This window comes from Prinia subflava, chromosome 1, assembly GCF_021018805.1.
Source record: "Prinia subflava isolate CZ2003 ecotype Zambia chromosome 1, Cam_Psub_1.2, whole genome shotgun sequence".
NCBI classification, from domain to species: Eukaryota; Metazoa; Chordata; class Aves; order Passeriformes; family Cisticolidae; genus Prinia; species Prinia subflava.
Window position 1 is genome coordinate 16,351,645 of NC_086247.1, and position 17,379 is coordinate 16,369,023.

The following is a 17,379-nucleotide window of genomic DNA, read 5'->3' on the forward strand; positions in this document are numbered from 1 at the left end:
TGCCCTGCTTCATCTCTTCCTTGTTTGCAGAGAGAATAATTTCTTCTGCCTTTTCCTCCCTAATCATCTGGATGTCATGCCAGGAAATGTAGGATTCTATTTGAGAACTCCAGCTGAGACTACCAAAGGAACACAAATAAGACTCGATGAAAAGCAGATAATTCAGTAAAGACTTTTTCCACAGACTTAAAGGAAAGTCTCCACAGAGATTAAGAACTAGACAGTCGTGTAAGTCACATACATTGGGACAACTAGTTTATATTCAAATTAATTCACCCTATTTAAATACAGTTAACTGGCACATCTATGTGTGGTTTGGAAAACCTCCATCACTTTTATGTTGATCGCTCATATCAATTTTCTAATAACAGTAATTTGTGCTATACATATGATATTGAAATAGAATTCTGTTATCTTTGAGGACTTTTGTAGGTTTGTCTTGTATAGTCGTACTTCTTTATACTGGGAAGCCTGTGTAAAGTTTCTATAACTAATCTATAGCTCAGTTGCTATAGAAAATGTATATAGATATCCATATTTATGTGTGTTATTATATGTATATCTATGTGGGGGGGTCCTTTTCTCTCTTGACAGCTTTAGCAAATCTCAGTTATATAATTATTTTCTTTATTTTATAGCTGATTATTTTTTGTAACATTAATATATCAACTCCATTCAGTTTCATTGCTCAGTTTCAGTCACTCAGCACCCCTCTGTCCTTAACTCATGCCAGTGGTTTACACATATACCCCTCTCTAGCCTTATTTTGACATCTAATCTGTAGTGCACCCAAGAGGATCATATAGGTGGAATTAGTTTTTGTTTCTTCCAATGTCAGGAGCTAGAAAACTGTTTTATTCTGTTTCTTTGAAATGAATCAGGATTTACACAACAGGACACAATTAGCAGGGGCTCTAGTTTGTATTCACAAACAATTAATAACTTTCCTGTTACAGCATATGATAAGAAATGTCAACCATTACAGAGAAATGTAACTGATATCATTAAAGATCAGTGTGACACAAACGAGACTGAATATACTAAAAGTAACTGGCAGACAACCAAATGTTTGGAAATGTAAGTGGAGAAACATTTTTTAAAAATGAGACCTCTGCTACTGTTTTCATTTAGAAGTGATAGTAGCAGTGCTAACTCAGACATAGTCAGTGTTATGTCAAACTGAACTATTACACCGAACAGTAAAATATCAGATCTTCTAATTCTTTTATGTGAGCTGGTCAAAGTTAATTTAGGTTTCCTTAGTGAAAGCAATATTCCTATCCATGAATTCTGTAAAATCATCTCTTTAGGCTATCATCTTTCAATCTTTTCCTTCAAAAACCTTCTCAGAGATTATTGAAATGCTTCTCCTCAAAAAGACCAACAAACATTTAAATTATCTTGCAGTTTTACAGGACATTTTTCTCAGCAGAAGGGTGCAAACACCTGTTTTTTTTGTGTCTACGTGTGTATAAGTTACTTTTAAAATAGTGAGTCAGTCCATCATTCTAGTTCAGTGCATGACAGTGTATTGCTGGTTCATCCTAAATACAAAGGAAAATTTCTCTTTTTTTCTTATCTGCTGTTTGTTATGAAGCTAAATACTTAAATTAAGGGAGCCATTTAAAGAGAAAAGCTGTGTTCCAATAGGAGGGGCAGATATAAGTTGGAACAGGAGGTAAACTAAAAAGTAGGTACATTTTTAACATTATAGTAAAAGTAATTTTTCTACTTTTGTCATAGATTAAGACAGCAAAGGGTCATAATAGGCCTTTGTATCAGACCATCTCTGAGTTTATTAAATATAATTTCCATGATTAAACTATTCTATGCAAAACTCTTGTCTTGCAGTCAATAAATGCAGAGCTACTTCATATAAATAATCAATGGACCTTTACTTTAAATATTTCTAGATGCAGATATTCTATTCATTTATGCATTTTATTTTTTTCAAGGCTGTATCCTGGCTGGTTTGAGAAGTTCCAAAGGAAACTGTAGAAGTGAAAAATTTAAATAATGTTGTTTCTCACAAAAAACCCCACTCCTTTCTCCCCTCCTCTTAAAAAAAAAAATAAATCTGTAACACCTGCAAAGAAAACAGTTGAAAAATGATTGTCATCATACTAGTGTAGTCAAATCTTAATGCAGGTATTTATTTTGAGAATAATTCCTCTCTTTTTTATGACAATGAGCACTAGAGTTTTTCCTGACATTTGACTGATAACACTAATATGGTCAACTGTAAAAACTTGCTGAGTCTTTGTCATTGAGAGAAAACACTACACAGTAGTTTTCTGCTTTCTAGAATTATGCCTGAATCCTGTTTATTTAAAGCATAGATTATTTTCTCCATTGCCATTTATCATTTGGCTGGCTGACCATGAACCACCACTTAGCACAGCGAGTGGGGACTCCAGAGAATGCATGAGGTGCATGATAAACTTGCATTTCTTCATTCTTAGTGCACACTTGTTATCCTTAATCATCAGAGACTATTTCTCTAGTGAGAGATCCCTGTTTTTTAAAGAAGTTCCTCAAAACTGAGGACTTCTTCCTCTTTTTTATTTTCTTTCTAAACAAAAACAAAAACAAAAACAAAAACAAAAACAAACAAACAAAAAAAAACAAAAACACAAAAACTAAATAAGGTATTGTATTTGCTTTATAGGAGTTCATAGGAAAAAAAAATTAAAGCTAAATCATAAGCAACAAAAACATCATCAGTGGACCAGACAGAAATGGATTTTTAGTGTTTTTTTCACTGAAAAATAAAAGTTTTATATTTTCTTTTTTCACATCGTGAACAAAACTCTCTTTTGGAAATATTATTTAGACAGATGACAGAAATTATTTTTGAAACTATGAGAAGTTTCTTCTCAGAACTCTTTTAGAGTTAACTTCTACAGAGTAACCTCAAATTCTGCCAAAGACCTCCAGCTCTAAAATTAGACCTATTTTATACAGAAGTGTTAGACACCTGAACATCTTAATTTTTCACTCCCAGTTAGAAAAAAAAACCTGTTTCAAATATATTAGAGGAAATTAGAGAAAATTATCTGAACTACCATTTTCAAGCAATATTTTAAACTATCATTCTTAACAAATCAGTTGATTTATCTGGGTCTTTTGTTTTTTTTGGGATTTTGCTCAGTTCTTCCAACTAATTTGGTGCAAGAGAAACAGTGAAGTTACTGTAGAAAATAATGACCACGATAAAGCTCATGTATGACTTTTCCAGACTGAAATAGAGTTTGATTGGAGGCATATGTATGTATTAAGATAATTTGGGTCCTATTCTAGTTAATAGGGTTGATTTTCATGTTCCTTTGTCAGTTACTAACACCAATCATTAAAAATGCCATTTCAGCCTTTAAACAAATACCTAAAGCCTCACTAGCAGGGCTTATATGAATTGCACATTTCAGTTCCTGTAATAACAATGCTTAAACCATGTTAGTACTTCTGATATTTTCTTAAAGGCAAGTGAATTACAACAGTAGTGGAATTGATTTTACACTAAAGTTTACTGATTTCATAAATCATTAGGAATGCAAAATATCCCTAAGAAGGGAAAAGCCATGGTGAAGAATTATCACCTTATTCCATTGTTATCCATGTAAGTTATCAAGAGTATTTCTTTATATCAAATAGCTGGCATAATATATAAAATAAATCTATTTTATCCAGGTAAATACTACTTGATCTACTACTACTAGCATTAATGAAAACTACATGCTACATGTTTGAATTTTGAGTTAGGTTTAACTATTTGTTGGGACAGTGTAGTGGGTTGACCTTGGCTGGATGTTAGGTGCCCACCAAGATCCCTTCCCAGTGGAAGACGGGAGAGAGAGAAGGACGAAAAACAACTAGCAGGTTTAAGGCAAAAAAAGACAAGCAAAACTTCATGTGTGCATGAAGGGAACAGTTAATCTGAACATTGCTCCGTCAGGAGCAATGTTCAGACACTTCCCAGGAAGCAGGGCCTCGGCCCACTTAACAGTTTCTCCAGAAGGCAAACAGTGTAGGATAAAACACTGCCACATTCCCCCTTTCTCCCTTAGCTTTTCTATCTGTGCTGCCATCATATGGTAAATAATAGCTCTTTGGTTAATTTGGGTCAGCTGTCCTGGCTGTGTCCGCTCCCCCAGCCCCTTGTTAACACTGGTGTTAACACTGGTGTTAGCCCTTCCAGCTACCAGTGCAGAGCAAAACACTGAGGGCTGCCAAAGAAAAATGAGCTCTATCTCAGTCAGACCCAGTACAGTCAGGAATGTGAGCAATTCAGGACTCTCTTTTGAAAGGCTCTGATTGTTCATGGCCCCAGAGAGATGAGAAATGCAGGAAGTACATTTTATTTTCAGGGGTCACCCCTTTAAGAAAGTAATGGTCCATGCCAATGATCAGACTAACAAAGGTGGCAAGGACCCTGCACAAGGATGAACAAGGAGCTGCTGATAAAACTTGAACATAAAACAAAATTCAAGAGGTTGAAGCAAGGTCAGATGTTCAATGAAGAATACAAACACTTGAAATACACTGAAAAGATGGGGTTAGGAAAGTCAGAATCCATGTAGAATTGAATCTGGGGTGAAGTCTCTGAAGAAAAATGATGCAGAGAAACATGAATTAATACATTTCTTCTTAACTGCAGTCTTTACCAGTAAACCAATCTTGAACAATCCCGGAACCCTGAGACCAGCAGAAAAGTCTAGAGTAAGGATGACTTAGAGGAGGACTAGGTGATGGAGCACTTAGACAGACTGGGCAAAGGCAAACCTGTGGGACATGGTGGAGTGCATGGGAGGTCAGTTACCCTTGGAAGGTTGTGACAGCTGAGGGAGGTTCCCAAGGGCTAGAAAAAGACAAGAACATTCCTGTCTTCAAAAAAAGCAAGGGGAAGGATTGAAGGAACGATAAGCCAATTGGTCTCACCTCTGTACCTGGGAAGGTGGCAGAGCAAATTGTCCTCGTCACCTGCAAATATTGGAAATGATCAAGATGCCTAAAAGTAGAGAGTTGGCACTGTTCAGCCAAGGGAAAGGAAGGCAAAGGCAAAGGCAAGGCAAGGGATAAAAACTGTAAGGAAGGCAGGATGCTGGCTCAACTTGCCCAAAGATGTTGTGGTTTCTTCATCCCCATAGAAATTCAAAACCTGATAATACGTGGGCCAGAGCAATCTGCTCTAAATGGCCATCCTGTCTGCAAAAGGACTGTACTGGATAATTGTGAAGGCTTCTAGTCTCAGTTACTTTCTAATTTTGTGATAGGAATTATACTGAGAATACTGGTTATAATCTAATACTATTTAAATTATATCAGTATTTTTTTTAAATCAGGCAAATGTAAACTCTGTACATGTATATTTCATACTCTAAAAATGAAACTAAAATTTCTAGCAAATTATTTTTGGCCAATTCCATCTGTTGTTAGATGCTTTCCAAACTTGTTGAAAGTGTCCGGATGTTACAGTGATGAAGGCCACAGAAACATCTAGATATTTAGAGGGATGGAAAGTCTGCTTATCTAGCTCTTGCCTGTTTAAAAGGGAGCTTGCTTGTGCTGACATAATTTGAATTAATGGATTCCCTCACCATCCTAAATTATTGGCAATATTAACATTAAACTTTTCCTGGAATTTTGAAAGTAAAAAAAATCACACAAATGGAAATGTTTAAAAAACCCCTAAAGATGTATTTTGTTTATTTTTTGAAGAAATGAATAAATCAGTAACTATCAAGATTTCAAGAGGAAGCGTTTTTTTGAACCTCGCATTGTTTATCTTGTAAAATAAAAGACAACTAAATGTGTAAGTAAAATATTAAACCACAAAAAATAGGGAAAATATATTTTCTGTTTAAATAGTATTGCTACAAAGTATCGAAGGCCAAGATGAGCATAAATTCAGAAATAATTTGCAGCCCAACTTTAGACATCAAGTTTGAACAGGTGACTTTCAGTATTTCATGACGGCTGACAAGAGATAGCAGTTGGTTGAGTCATTATTTAGAGAATGCTTATCCATCCATTATTAAAGAAAAAAAAAATCACACCCAGATTTCTGAAGTGATGTGGCCTTTATTTGAACTGGATAATAGTTTTCTATTATTTGTTTCCCAAGGGCAGACTATACTGGATACTCATGTTATATTTTATCAACTTTTGTTAATTTAGAAGGGACTTTTATACTGGCTTAAAATATGTTGGTTATTATTTAAGAAAATTATTTTTAAACACTAGGAAATAAAAGAATGAACACATACAAATGGAGTAGACAAAAATGAGCACCAGGAAACACAGGAATAATGAACTTTTCTTTTTTTCTAATAATCAGAATTTACTTTCTTGTGACATTATGTCAGCTGGTCAGGTATCAATCACTATACATTTCAACATTTCGCAATTTAATTAATAAAAAGAAAGTATCCTGGCACAGGAAAAAGAAGGAACAGGATCTAGCTTCTTTCTTCCCTAGTGGCTGGAGCATATTCCCACTTAATTTGAGAAAGCAGCTTGACTCACATAAATTGATCATAAAGGGCTCAAAACCCCTTACCTGAGCTTGCTGCTGTTCCATGTTAACCCCTTTCGGGCACTAATTCCTCTTTGTCACTTCTTTTGTTGTCTCAACCACCTCCAATCTCTTCTAAATATGTTTAGTCTTAAGTTAATGAAAACTTTTGGCTATGTTATATTTTTGTCTGTATTTTATTAGGAAATGCATAAATGATCATGTAAAAAAAAGTTACCAAAAATGATATGTGGGCCTTTCTCATTCCATAGTGACTGATTTTAGGGCATGTATTAGATCACTTTCTTCAGTGTTATACTTTTCAATCAAAGGGTTCACAGGACAAAGCTAGAGGCAAAACCAATATTAAAATACGTACAAAACATACAGAAAGACCTTGGAATTTGACTCACTATATGGTAAAATTGTGGGTAAATATTTTAAATAACCCAGTAAAATACAAATGTAGCTTAACAATTCCATTTTTACAGTTTTCCCAGGATACAGCTCTTGATAACAGTTATGTGTGCTTGTTACAGGAGCCTCAGCTCTTGCCTGAATTTTCCATGCATAGTTTGAAACATAATGCAGCATGGGAAACAGCAGTGGAAAAGTCACTTTTCTTGTCTCAAAGGCAAAATGAAATTCATTGAGTATGAAAAAAGATTTGATAAAAGTAAAAATGTGACAGAAACAATTAGCTGGATTAAAAGCTTGTTAGTTGTCTTTAGCAACACCGAAGAGAAGACATAAAGCCAGATAAATACTATTCTGAAAATAAGCCAGACCTGTAAAAACATAAACTATTAATTTTCTGGAAATTGAAGAGAAATTATGAAGATAATTCATCAGCTCACTTATAGTTCCTCTTAAAAATGAACAAGAATCTTTGGAAGTGTCTCAGAAAAACTTTTGTTTCAAATTTTTATGAATGTAACATCCATTCTTTTCCTTTAAAAAGAGGCTTTTAAAAAGTGAAATGAGTAGATGATAAATCATGAATAAGGAATATGGAACTGCCTTTTCAAAAAAATGGTCAAAAAATCAACAATTTGAAGACAGTGTAGTTTTAATATACTATTTTTAAAATTTTAGGGATATATATTAATTGAAAGAATTGGAGGTGAGAGATTCATCTTCTAAAGCTAAAACTACCAAATGAAGATACTGTAGAACAGTAGGCAGACAAATAGAACCTAGTAGCAACACACTGGAATATTTATTTGAAAATGTCTAACCTGAATAAGGAACAGAAACCGCTTCAGTTTCTCTTTTTAGATGTTCTAGTACCTAAAAATATCTGACTGCTTCCACCTTTGTCTGTGTATAGTTCCTAAGTTATTTTCCCCTCCACTGCTTGTGGTGTTGGATATAAATGTTTTCTAGGTACTAGGGTAAGAACTAAACCAGAAAATTGTCTTTTCTTTTCACTGAGTACTTGTATTGAAAGTGAAAACACATGCAATTCAAATAGGCTGTGCAAACCTTTGAACTTAGGTCCAAAAATAAGCCTTTCATTGAGTTGCTCTACTAGAATTACTTAAAAAATAAAGATTTTTGTGATTCAATAGCTGTATTCTGAAAAGTGTTTGTTGCCTTCAACAGTTGCTCATTTATTTCACAAGAGCAAAAATATGTTGAATGGTAATATACTCAAAAAAGGGAAACATTCCATGGTAAGTAGATTTTACAGAGGGTTATCAACAAAATTAATTAATAAAGCAAAGTCTATAATAATATGCCTGGAATTATAAAGGAAAAAATTGACCAGAGAACTTGGATATGTGGGGGAAGGAATTTGAAAAAATTTGAAAGGAGAAAATAATTCAACAGCAGAAATATTTGTTTTGTTCTGTAATTACTAGAATCTTTTAATGATTATATGTATGGCTTCTGTACCTTCATTATCTCTTTTAGATGTATTTTCATCCTTTTACTGTTGTTATGGTTTGAAAAATAACCTACATTCAGCACCAGCATAGCTGACTTAGTTATTTTTAAAACCTACATTAATATACATTTTGTTCTCTCTCTTTTTGTTCCCCTTTCTTATTCTATTTCCTGTGTTTGGCTTTGGTTTTCTTTTTTGTCTTGGCTACTCCCTTCTTTTTTTTTTTTTCTATTTGGTCAGTTGTTTTTGGCCAGTTTGTGTTTTTCCAGACATCCCTCCATGACGTCGTTGAAGTTTATGATGGCCCAGCTCTCCAGTCGTCTTTGTTATCCTCACTCTCAGGATCTCATTCAGGTATCATTAATAGAACTGTCAGTATATCATTAATGACATTTTTGTAATGAGCCTAGAAATAAAATGTAGTCCAAAAATAGAGAAAAAAAGGATTGTCGTATTTGTTTACATTCATCTCATGCAAATATATGAAATCCATATTTTGAACTGAACACTTCAAAATCTTTGCATTGATGAATGAAATGAAGTAAAATAATTTTTTAAATTTGTTTGTTTGTTTCTATCTTGATATTTAGCTAATGTTGTGGTTATTTAGGTGTTCTTACTCTGTACCTTTATAGCTTTATCTAGTGAGTAATTTGAAATAGGTATTAGATATTTTAAAGGAAAAGAAAGGCATATTTGTGCTAAAGTAAAATTAAATAGATTAGTTACCTGTTGAGTCTATTTAAAGATGTAGGGGGGCATTAGGGTTTTTGTAGTGTTTGTGGGTTTTTTTCCCATTTTGGTTGTCTGTCTTATTTTGGGGTGAGGGCTGTTGTGGTGTAGGTATTTGTTGTTATTGTTTTTATTGTTGTTGGTTTGTTGGTTTGGTTTTTGGTTTTTTGGGGGTGTGATGTTTGTTTTTGGTAAAGGAAAAAATCAACAAATATTCTTAGTAACTAAGATCAGTTTAAACTCTTTTCTAGAATAACATAATACTGTTAAAACAAAATATTAAAAGTGCATATATCTTGCAAAATTTACTGAAGCAAAACAGGGTTTGGAGAGTATCATTTCTAGCTGCAAAGATGTTCACAGCTGTTTTCTTTACTAAGAAGTGGCTATGATAGCTTTGTATTTTCATTGTTTGAGTAGGTGAATCCCTTCCATTGAGTTCAGGGAACCAGATCACAGTCAGATTTACCTCAGTTGGACCAATAACAGCTAAAGGATTTCATTTTGTTTATCAAGGTAAGACAACCTGGAAAAATGTGTACATTTATTCTGTTCATCATAGTTTGTAAATCATCAGAGAAACAGACTGAGAATGAAGAAGAAAGTAACAGCCTTTTAACAATAGAATGTGTCACTCCTTCTACATGTTTTGAAAAATGTTTGAAACTATTCTTTTATCTGTATTTTAAAGCTGATAACAAATACTTAAGAAGCATAAGAGGGATTCCAAATTTAAGAAGACAGTTATACAAAACTGCTGGTTTTGTTTGCTAATCTGATCGACAAATGTTAGATCCATCTGGGTGCTCTAACTGGTTTATCTCTCAATTTAAATGTGAATAGCTGTAAATGTTATTATATGTAGGTTAAAAATGCTTTTACTGTTATTAAGATACTTTTCTTGGTTCACATTATTTTCCTTTTTATGGGTCAAGTGGGAAATTTTTATATACCAAAACTTGCAACTGGAATTCATTCTTTCATTATATATAAATCCTCCTGACAGTCAGAACACACATTTAGAAATCCACATGGATAAATGTAAATATCTGACACAAAATTTTATTTTGAAACCCTGTATGAGTTGAGTATCTCATGGTAGTATTTCTTATAAGTGTCATTTTAGAAAGGTTTTCATGTGGATTTTATGCATTATTTCCAATCTTGGCAAGGATATCAGTGCTCTGCTCTCCTTAAGAGTAACTCAGACACCAAAAGTGAGCAATCTCTATTGTGAAGATTCATTAGGGGATTATGGAAATTTTCTCAACTGGGAAATAGCTGAAAGTTTCTTCCAGGCATTTAAAATATTTGTGGTTAATATCTGTATTCCCCTCACCAAAGCTAAAATTAAGAATCCATGATTGTTTGTATGTTCACAGCTGTTCCAAGAACAAGTGCAACACAGTGTAGCTCTGTGCCTGAACCAAGATTTGGAAAAAGGATTGGAAATGAGTTTGCAGTTGGTTCACTGGTTCTTTTTGAGTGCAATCCAGGCTATATCCTCCATGGGTCAACAGCAATTAGATGTGATACAGTACCAAATGCATTGGCACAATGGAATGATTCACTCCCTACATGTATTGGTGAGTTTCTAAGGCTTTTCAATATAATATGACTAATTACTGCTTAAAGTGTAGACTATTCTCTAGTTGAATGTGTTTATTCTTTGTCATTGGTATAGTATTTTATTCTTGATTACTTTAATTTACTTTCTTTTTTATTCAAGGTTAAGTTATAGTCTCTTTTCTATTCTAACCTTTCTATTCCATTTCTGTTCTAACCTTGCTGTGAACTTTCACAGTCATGCACATGCTCTGCTGCCATAATTTATGTGATAGCTGCCCCTCTTTAATCAAGAATCAGAAATATCACTTTGTGCCCTCAATTCTTGCAAGATTAAGATGCTTTTACACTGAAGATCTCTAACAAAACATTGCAAGCTATTAGGAAAAACACTACTGTATTAAAGATTTAGAAATAGTTACATTAATATTTTATTACTTGCCAGGAAAAGGCCAGCAGCTTTTCAGATCAGAAAACATACCTCTGGTCTGATCCTAGTCACTCTGAGATTAAATTCTCAAAATTAAATTCTTAAATTATTGTGCATCCATTGGTATTTATAAACTGACTTGGACCAATTGGAAATCTAGTAATTGAAATGAAAACTTTAGTTTTCCTGATTGGGAACAGATTTCTTTATAAAAAACATCATGACCCTTTACAAAAATGGTATTATGATAGTAACTCCAGTAGAGAACATAAACAGAAGTTTAGGTGAGTAGGTGTAAAGAAAACAAAGAACATATTTTCATTAGGCTGAGGTTTCATCTGCCGTGCTAACCAGCTGATGGTGCCTGGTAGAGTATGAGTGTTTTTAGTAAATTAAAAGATTATCGCCAAAATACCAAAATCCTGATAGAGATCAAGGCTAAGTATCAGTGGGGTAATATTGACAAAATCTGATAAATCAAGTTTTAAACAAATAATGTTGATTTAGACTGTTTCAGGCATAGCAATAGAACCATTAGAACTGCTATATCCATACGAAGGTGAAGTATATAGCTGAATCTCATTTAGTCTCATAGACTACAGTTTAATCAGTAAACTTTTACTACTTTTCCCCTTGAATTATATTCCCTTTGTTTTTTTTCAGATATTACAACTTGACAAAGTGTTGAAGTCATTCTTTTTGATGTTGATCACAATGTATTATTGATATTTTAATATATGATTTAGTCTATGAAAATATATGATTTAGTCATTTAATATATGAAAAGAAAGCTATCTGTCTCTAGACAAGCTAAACTGAGGAAGGGTTACAGGCCATCTTCTGTGTGAATATTCATATGTCAAGAAAGGTAATAAAATGCCTATAAGGCGAAAATGACATTAAACTAAACCAGTTCAATAATTGAAGTGGTAGACGTGACCATATTAAATTGCCTTAATTCTAGTGAATGTTTTAATATTACATATTCAGATAATAGGCATAGAATCATTGAATCATAGAATCATTTCAGGTCAGAAAAGGCATCCAATATCATTGAGTTCAACCTTTGCTCAAATACCACCATGTCATCTACAGCACAGCACTAAGTGCCACATCCAGTCTTTCCTTGGACACTTAGTGGGATGGTGACTCCACCACTTCCCTGGGCAGCACATTTGAATATTTAACCACCCCCACTGTGATGAACTTCACCTGATGTCCAGTCTGGGCCTTCTCTGGCACAGGTCTGAGGCAATGTCCTCTTACCTTATCGCTCCTTGCGTGGGAGAAGAGCTCAACCCCACCTGGCTACAACCTCCTTTGAGATTGTGGAGTGATAATGTCTCCCTGAGCCTTCTTTATCCCCAGCTGAACAGCCCCAGCTCCTGCAGCCACTCCTCACATGATGCACTCTCTAGAGCCTTTGGCAGCTTTGTTGCCTCTCTCTGGACTTGCTCCAGCACCCTATTGTCTTTCTTGTAGTGAGGGAACCAAAAATTAACGCAACACTCAAGATGCAGGCTGGCATCAACCATTCCGTCTGTTCATCCTTTCATGAGTAATTGTTTAAACACTTAAAGTGGCACTAGCTTTTAATTTATCCATGCTGTTCCAAACAGATTCTATTCATTTTATGCCGTGCAATATGTAGTTAAAATATTTATTATTAAGATAAGTCGCATCCTATCTATTTTCTAAATCCTCATATTTGCAGCTCCTGAAATCCCTTTACAACTTAGTGATGTTGCATAGAAGTGATACATTAGCTTTTAATGGACTTGATAAACCATCTCATCAATCTTTTCCTTCAACTTCTAAAATACCAACACAATATCTGTATGCAGATTAAGATGTAATACTCTTTGTCTCTCTTAGAGCCTCTAATGAAATAGACAAAGTGTGTGCAAGTGGAACATCCAAAAGAGAAACTTGATGGTACTTAATGTGTCTGTCCTGTTTCATGCATAAGACTTTTATTAATCTGTGGACACAGAGTGTTGAACGCAGTCTTGCAAGGATCTTGCAAATTCTTTGCTGATGCAGTAGATCCACAGGCTGTGATGGAATAACTCATGCAAGAAGAGAAGGAGTCAAGGAGTTCAGACTGGTGTTATTAATTATTTAGAGGTGCAATATTAGAAAGAATGAATGAAAGAATATTAGAAAGAAAGAAGAAAGAACACTGCCTTTTTTTTGTGACACTCTTTTATCTTTTATAGTAACACAATACATAGCTTTTCAAACTTCAATCTAAGCCTTATAAAATGCTTTATTTTTGTAAGATTACCAGGAGATAATAGAATGGATTTCATTCTGTAAAGGTCAAATAAATAAGGGGAAATATTATCATGATTGTGTCAGGTAGGAAATTGACATAATTCTAATTTTCTTCTATTCCTTTTTTGGTCAGTTAAAAGTGGTGTTTTAAGACACAAAATTTTATTTTCCTAAGGTATATATATATTTTTTAATGTAGCATCAATTTCAAAAGTTTTCAGCCGTAGTATAAGTTTTTGTAGTAAGTCTTCTCACTTTTGAAGCTTCATACTTCTTTTCTTGCCTTATACATTTCCTTTCAGTGCCCTGTGGTGGTGTTTTAACAAAGCGCAAAGGGACCATTTTGTCTCCTGGTTATCCTGAGCCTTATGACAACAATTTGAATTGTGTGTGGAAGATCACAGTACCAGAGGGAGCTGGGATTCAAGTAAGTGTAATTGCTATAATCATATTTAGAACTGTTTTTCCTGACACAAAAGGTGAAAAGATCATTTATCTGTACAGTTTTTCTATCTCATTAATGATTTTGAAAATGGACTTCATTGCACATCTTTTTAATTATGCAGTGATTGAAAGTTATAAGATTTTAAAAAAACCTTAAAAGATGCACTTTTAGCCTTTTACTTAGAAGAATATCATCATAACTTCCAAACATATTTCAACAGATCACTGGCTCCTTATAAGCCAAGGGAAATAGAGACCCTTCCTAGGAATTCTTTTTTGCTCTCTCCAGATCTATGTATCTCCTTTAACACAGTAAAATTAAGTGAGTTGCTTTCAAAGACAAGTTATATATGTTCTCCTAGAAACTCTGCTATTTACTCTATGTTTATTGAAGTTCAATGTGATGTAAAGGTGTTCCGGTATGTTTCAACTTGAGTTGGGAATTTATTCTTTAAAATAGTTTCAGAGTTCTTGCTTACTTACTTAGATAAAGAACTTCGTAGAACACACAGTAGGAAAGTATCCATTAAGCTTGGTCATGCATATCTCTAGAGTTCACTAATAAAACTGGCAGAAATATGGTTATTGTACAGTTGAATTTAATAAATTAGGACTTGTAAGCATCATCTGAACAAATTCCTAGCAAAACACACATCAAGAAATCATGATAACAAGTTTTCTATGTCTATCCTAGTTCAAAATATAACTGCTGTAGAAAATGAATAAAGAGCTCAGTTTATGTAGGTAAAGACTTAATAAAGAAAATCAGAAAAATGTTGGCAGTGTTGTAAAGCTTTTCAATAAATTTCATTACAGAGGTTTTTAAAATATTTAATAGTCTAAATCAGTTTTGAGGTTGATTTTGAGGAACAGTACTTGATTTAAACAGTTGACTCGGACAGCTGACAGGATACTTTATTCTGTGCATTTCTTATACTAAGAAGATAGCTCAGAGGATTTAAATTAGGCAGTAACTCTCCTCCTGACTTAGGCTATCACTGTTGCTTTTTGGAAGTGCTTCTCTCTTATCATAGGCTGCATTTTTCAGAATCATTAATAATGTGATTAAATTACTAACTTTGATTTCAGTTTAGGTATTTAATCCTTGTGGTATTCTTCTGTCCCAGAGTCATAATTAAAAAAAAAAAAAAAAATTCCTGTCTCCAAGTATCTGAAGAGTGCTAACAGTCAGGGCCTCTTCACTGCTTAAGAAAAATAAATCCTTTGAATATCGTATCTGACCAATTTTTTTTCAAAAATAGGTACAGTATTTGAGGCCCCCATCCAAGAAATAGTCAAACTGAACATTCATTTTATGTAGAACAAGGTCCAAGTCATATATTTCATATACAAAAATGACTTCATTTCTTGGTTTTACTGGAACTGGTCTATATTTCTTCTGCTGAAACTGTTCTGTTCTGGGGACAGAAAAAAAAAAAAAAATTGAGGCAAAAGAAGCATTATTCTTGAACTTAATGACTAAGGCACCCCTTATCTGAATGTGATTGGGGTTTCATCATGCCTCTGTCTTTTTTAAAGCTTTTCAGTAAACAGTTAAACAAAAAGCTAACACCAGAAACTCTCCCCTACTAAACAGGAACAAGAATCTGATATTTCTCTACTTTTTAAGGTGTGATTTCATTATATGAGAGCAGGTATAGGCTCCCTCTTGCAGTTTGTCTCCTTATCACTTTACATTCCCCTATGAGTGGAAGAATACTGTCACCTCTGGAACAAATGAAGTGACTATTTTGCCTTTGGTTTGTAGCATGCTGGTGTAGCATGCTGCTCCTCCTCAGGAGATGAGTTGGTGATGAAGTAACCAAACACAGCAGTTTTCTCTTACCTGGAGGTAGAATTTAGAATAGCAAAGTAGATGAAACAACATGCATCACTGTGGGACAAGTTTAATCCTGGGGAAACTAGAGAGAAAAAAACTGCAGTAATTGAAAATACCATGTTTCATCTTCTCTTCAATGTCCTTCAAACAAGAGAATCATATTCTATACCCATCTGATTTTCGTGGTTGTGTGACTGTTGACAGAGGTAATGTGTGGTTGTCACTAAGGGTTGCAGGATTTATAGTTTGAATTGGCAATCAAATAAAAAATAACTGCCATTTTATTCACTTAATGATGTTCCATTCTCTTTGACAAGGAGAGCAAGACAACATTTCAAAACTGAAAGCAACAGAGACTATAATTTGGAGTCATCTTTGAGCTTGAATAAAGAGGGGAAGAAGTTTATGCTCTTTACCTCACATTTTTCTTCATAGGTGCAAGTGGTGAGTTTTGCCACAGAACACAACTGGGATTCCTTAGACTTTTATGATGGTGCTGACAACAATGCTCCAAGGCTTGGAAGTTATTCAGGTGACTGAGAAGATTTTACAATAAATGATTCACAGATTCAACTCTTTACTGTAAACACCCAGCTCTTTCTATGTGTATAAGCATGCTTGAGCATGGTATGTGTGTTTGTTTCTCCTGTAATTAGCAACAGGTAATATTATTTCCATTTCAATCCGTCATCACCTAGCAGACTTACATAAACCTGTATATTTTAAAATGTTACAAGTGAAATAACACTCAGAGCATTCCAAACTAGACCTCTCTTAATCCATTTTTTTTTCTCACACTTGTAGCAGGGTCCAGAAATACAGACCTCAAAAATAGGTATCTCTTGATATTGTACATGAAAAAATTTATACATTCTTTACCCTTATTCTTCCAAAGAAGAGAGGGTTTTTTGCCTTACTTTTTCTTGTTTTCTTTTGTTTTCTTTCTTTATACTAAATATATGTGTATGCTAAAAATCAGAGGCAATCATATTATCTTGTCTTGTGCTGAAACACAAATAAGTAGTCCATCACATTTCTAAGAACAGTTCTGTAACATATTTTAAGACCTGCTTGACATAGATGACTGTTATGTTTAGAATCATTCTGGTGACAGGATTTGCTCTTGCTTCTAAAAAGACCCTAGTGAACATTTCTCCATTTGTGGTAAAAGCAAATAATATAAATTTCTATTAGTCTTTCCTTGTCTATCATTTATATCTTTGATATTGCAGTACACCGAAAATGTAATAAAAATTTTATAAAATGTAATAAAACTTTATAGGGACAGGTATTTGATAGCATCCATGACAGAGTATTGTGGAATTGGTTATGTGACTTATCTCCTGCTCCCACCCTCTTACTCCCCTCTCCCCGTTTCTCTTTTTCTCCTTATCATTGTTTGTACACATATACAGACAAACACACCCTTACATCTGCATTTATTTCACTTTCTGTGCATTTCAATAATATTTTTAATCTCTTTTCAGGAACAACCATACCTCCACTTCTAAACAGCACATCAAATAATCTGTACCTCAATTTTCAGTCTGATATCAGTGTTTCAGCTGCTGGATTTCACCTTGAGTATACAGGTAATCCAGAAATGTTCCATTAACAAAGAGCACTTGCTGGTTCCAGATGTCAGTTCTACCTAAACTATACAACAGAGGAATATTTAGTCCTATTGC

General features: G+C 34.0%; 1 protein-coding gene across 3 annotated transcripts in view; it reads left to right on the plus strand.

Annotated features, from left to right (window-relative positions):
- Positions 1-17,379, plus strand: part of CSMD3 (CUB and Sushi multiple domains 3) — a 585,345-nt gene that overhangs the window by 456,438 nt on the left and 111,528 nt on the right. For 2 of the 3 annotated variants that reach the window (XM_063423509.1, XM_063423591.1), the window contains 6 exons: positions 8,643-8,756; positions 9,555-9,650; positions 10,517-10,720; positions 13,710-13,834; positions 16,127-16,223; positions 17,179-17,283. In XM_063423509.1, coding sequence (XP_063279579.1) covers positions 8,643-8,756; positions 9,555-9,650; positions 10,517-10,720; positions 13,710-13,834; positions 16,127-16,223; positions 17,179-17,283 — 741 coding nt within the window. The remainder of the gene's footprint in view (positions 1-8,642; positions 8,757-9,554; positions 9,651-10,516; positions 10,721-13,709; positions 13,835-16,126; positions 16,224-17,178; positions 17,284-17,379) is intronic. The other variant, XM_063423676.1, reaches the window with a different exon arrangement.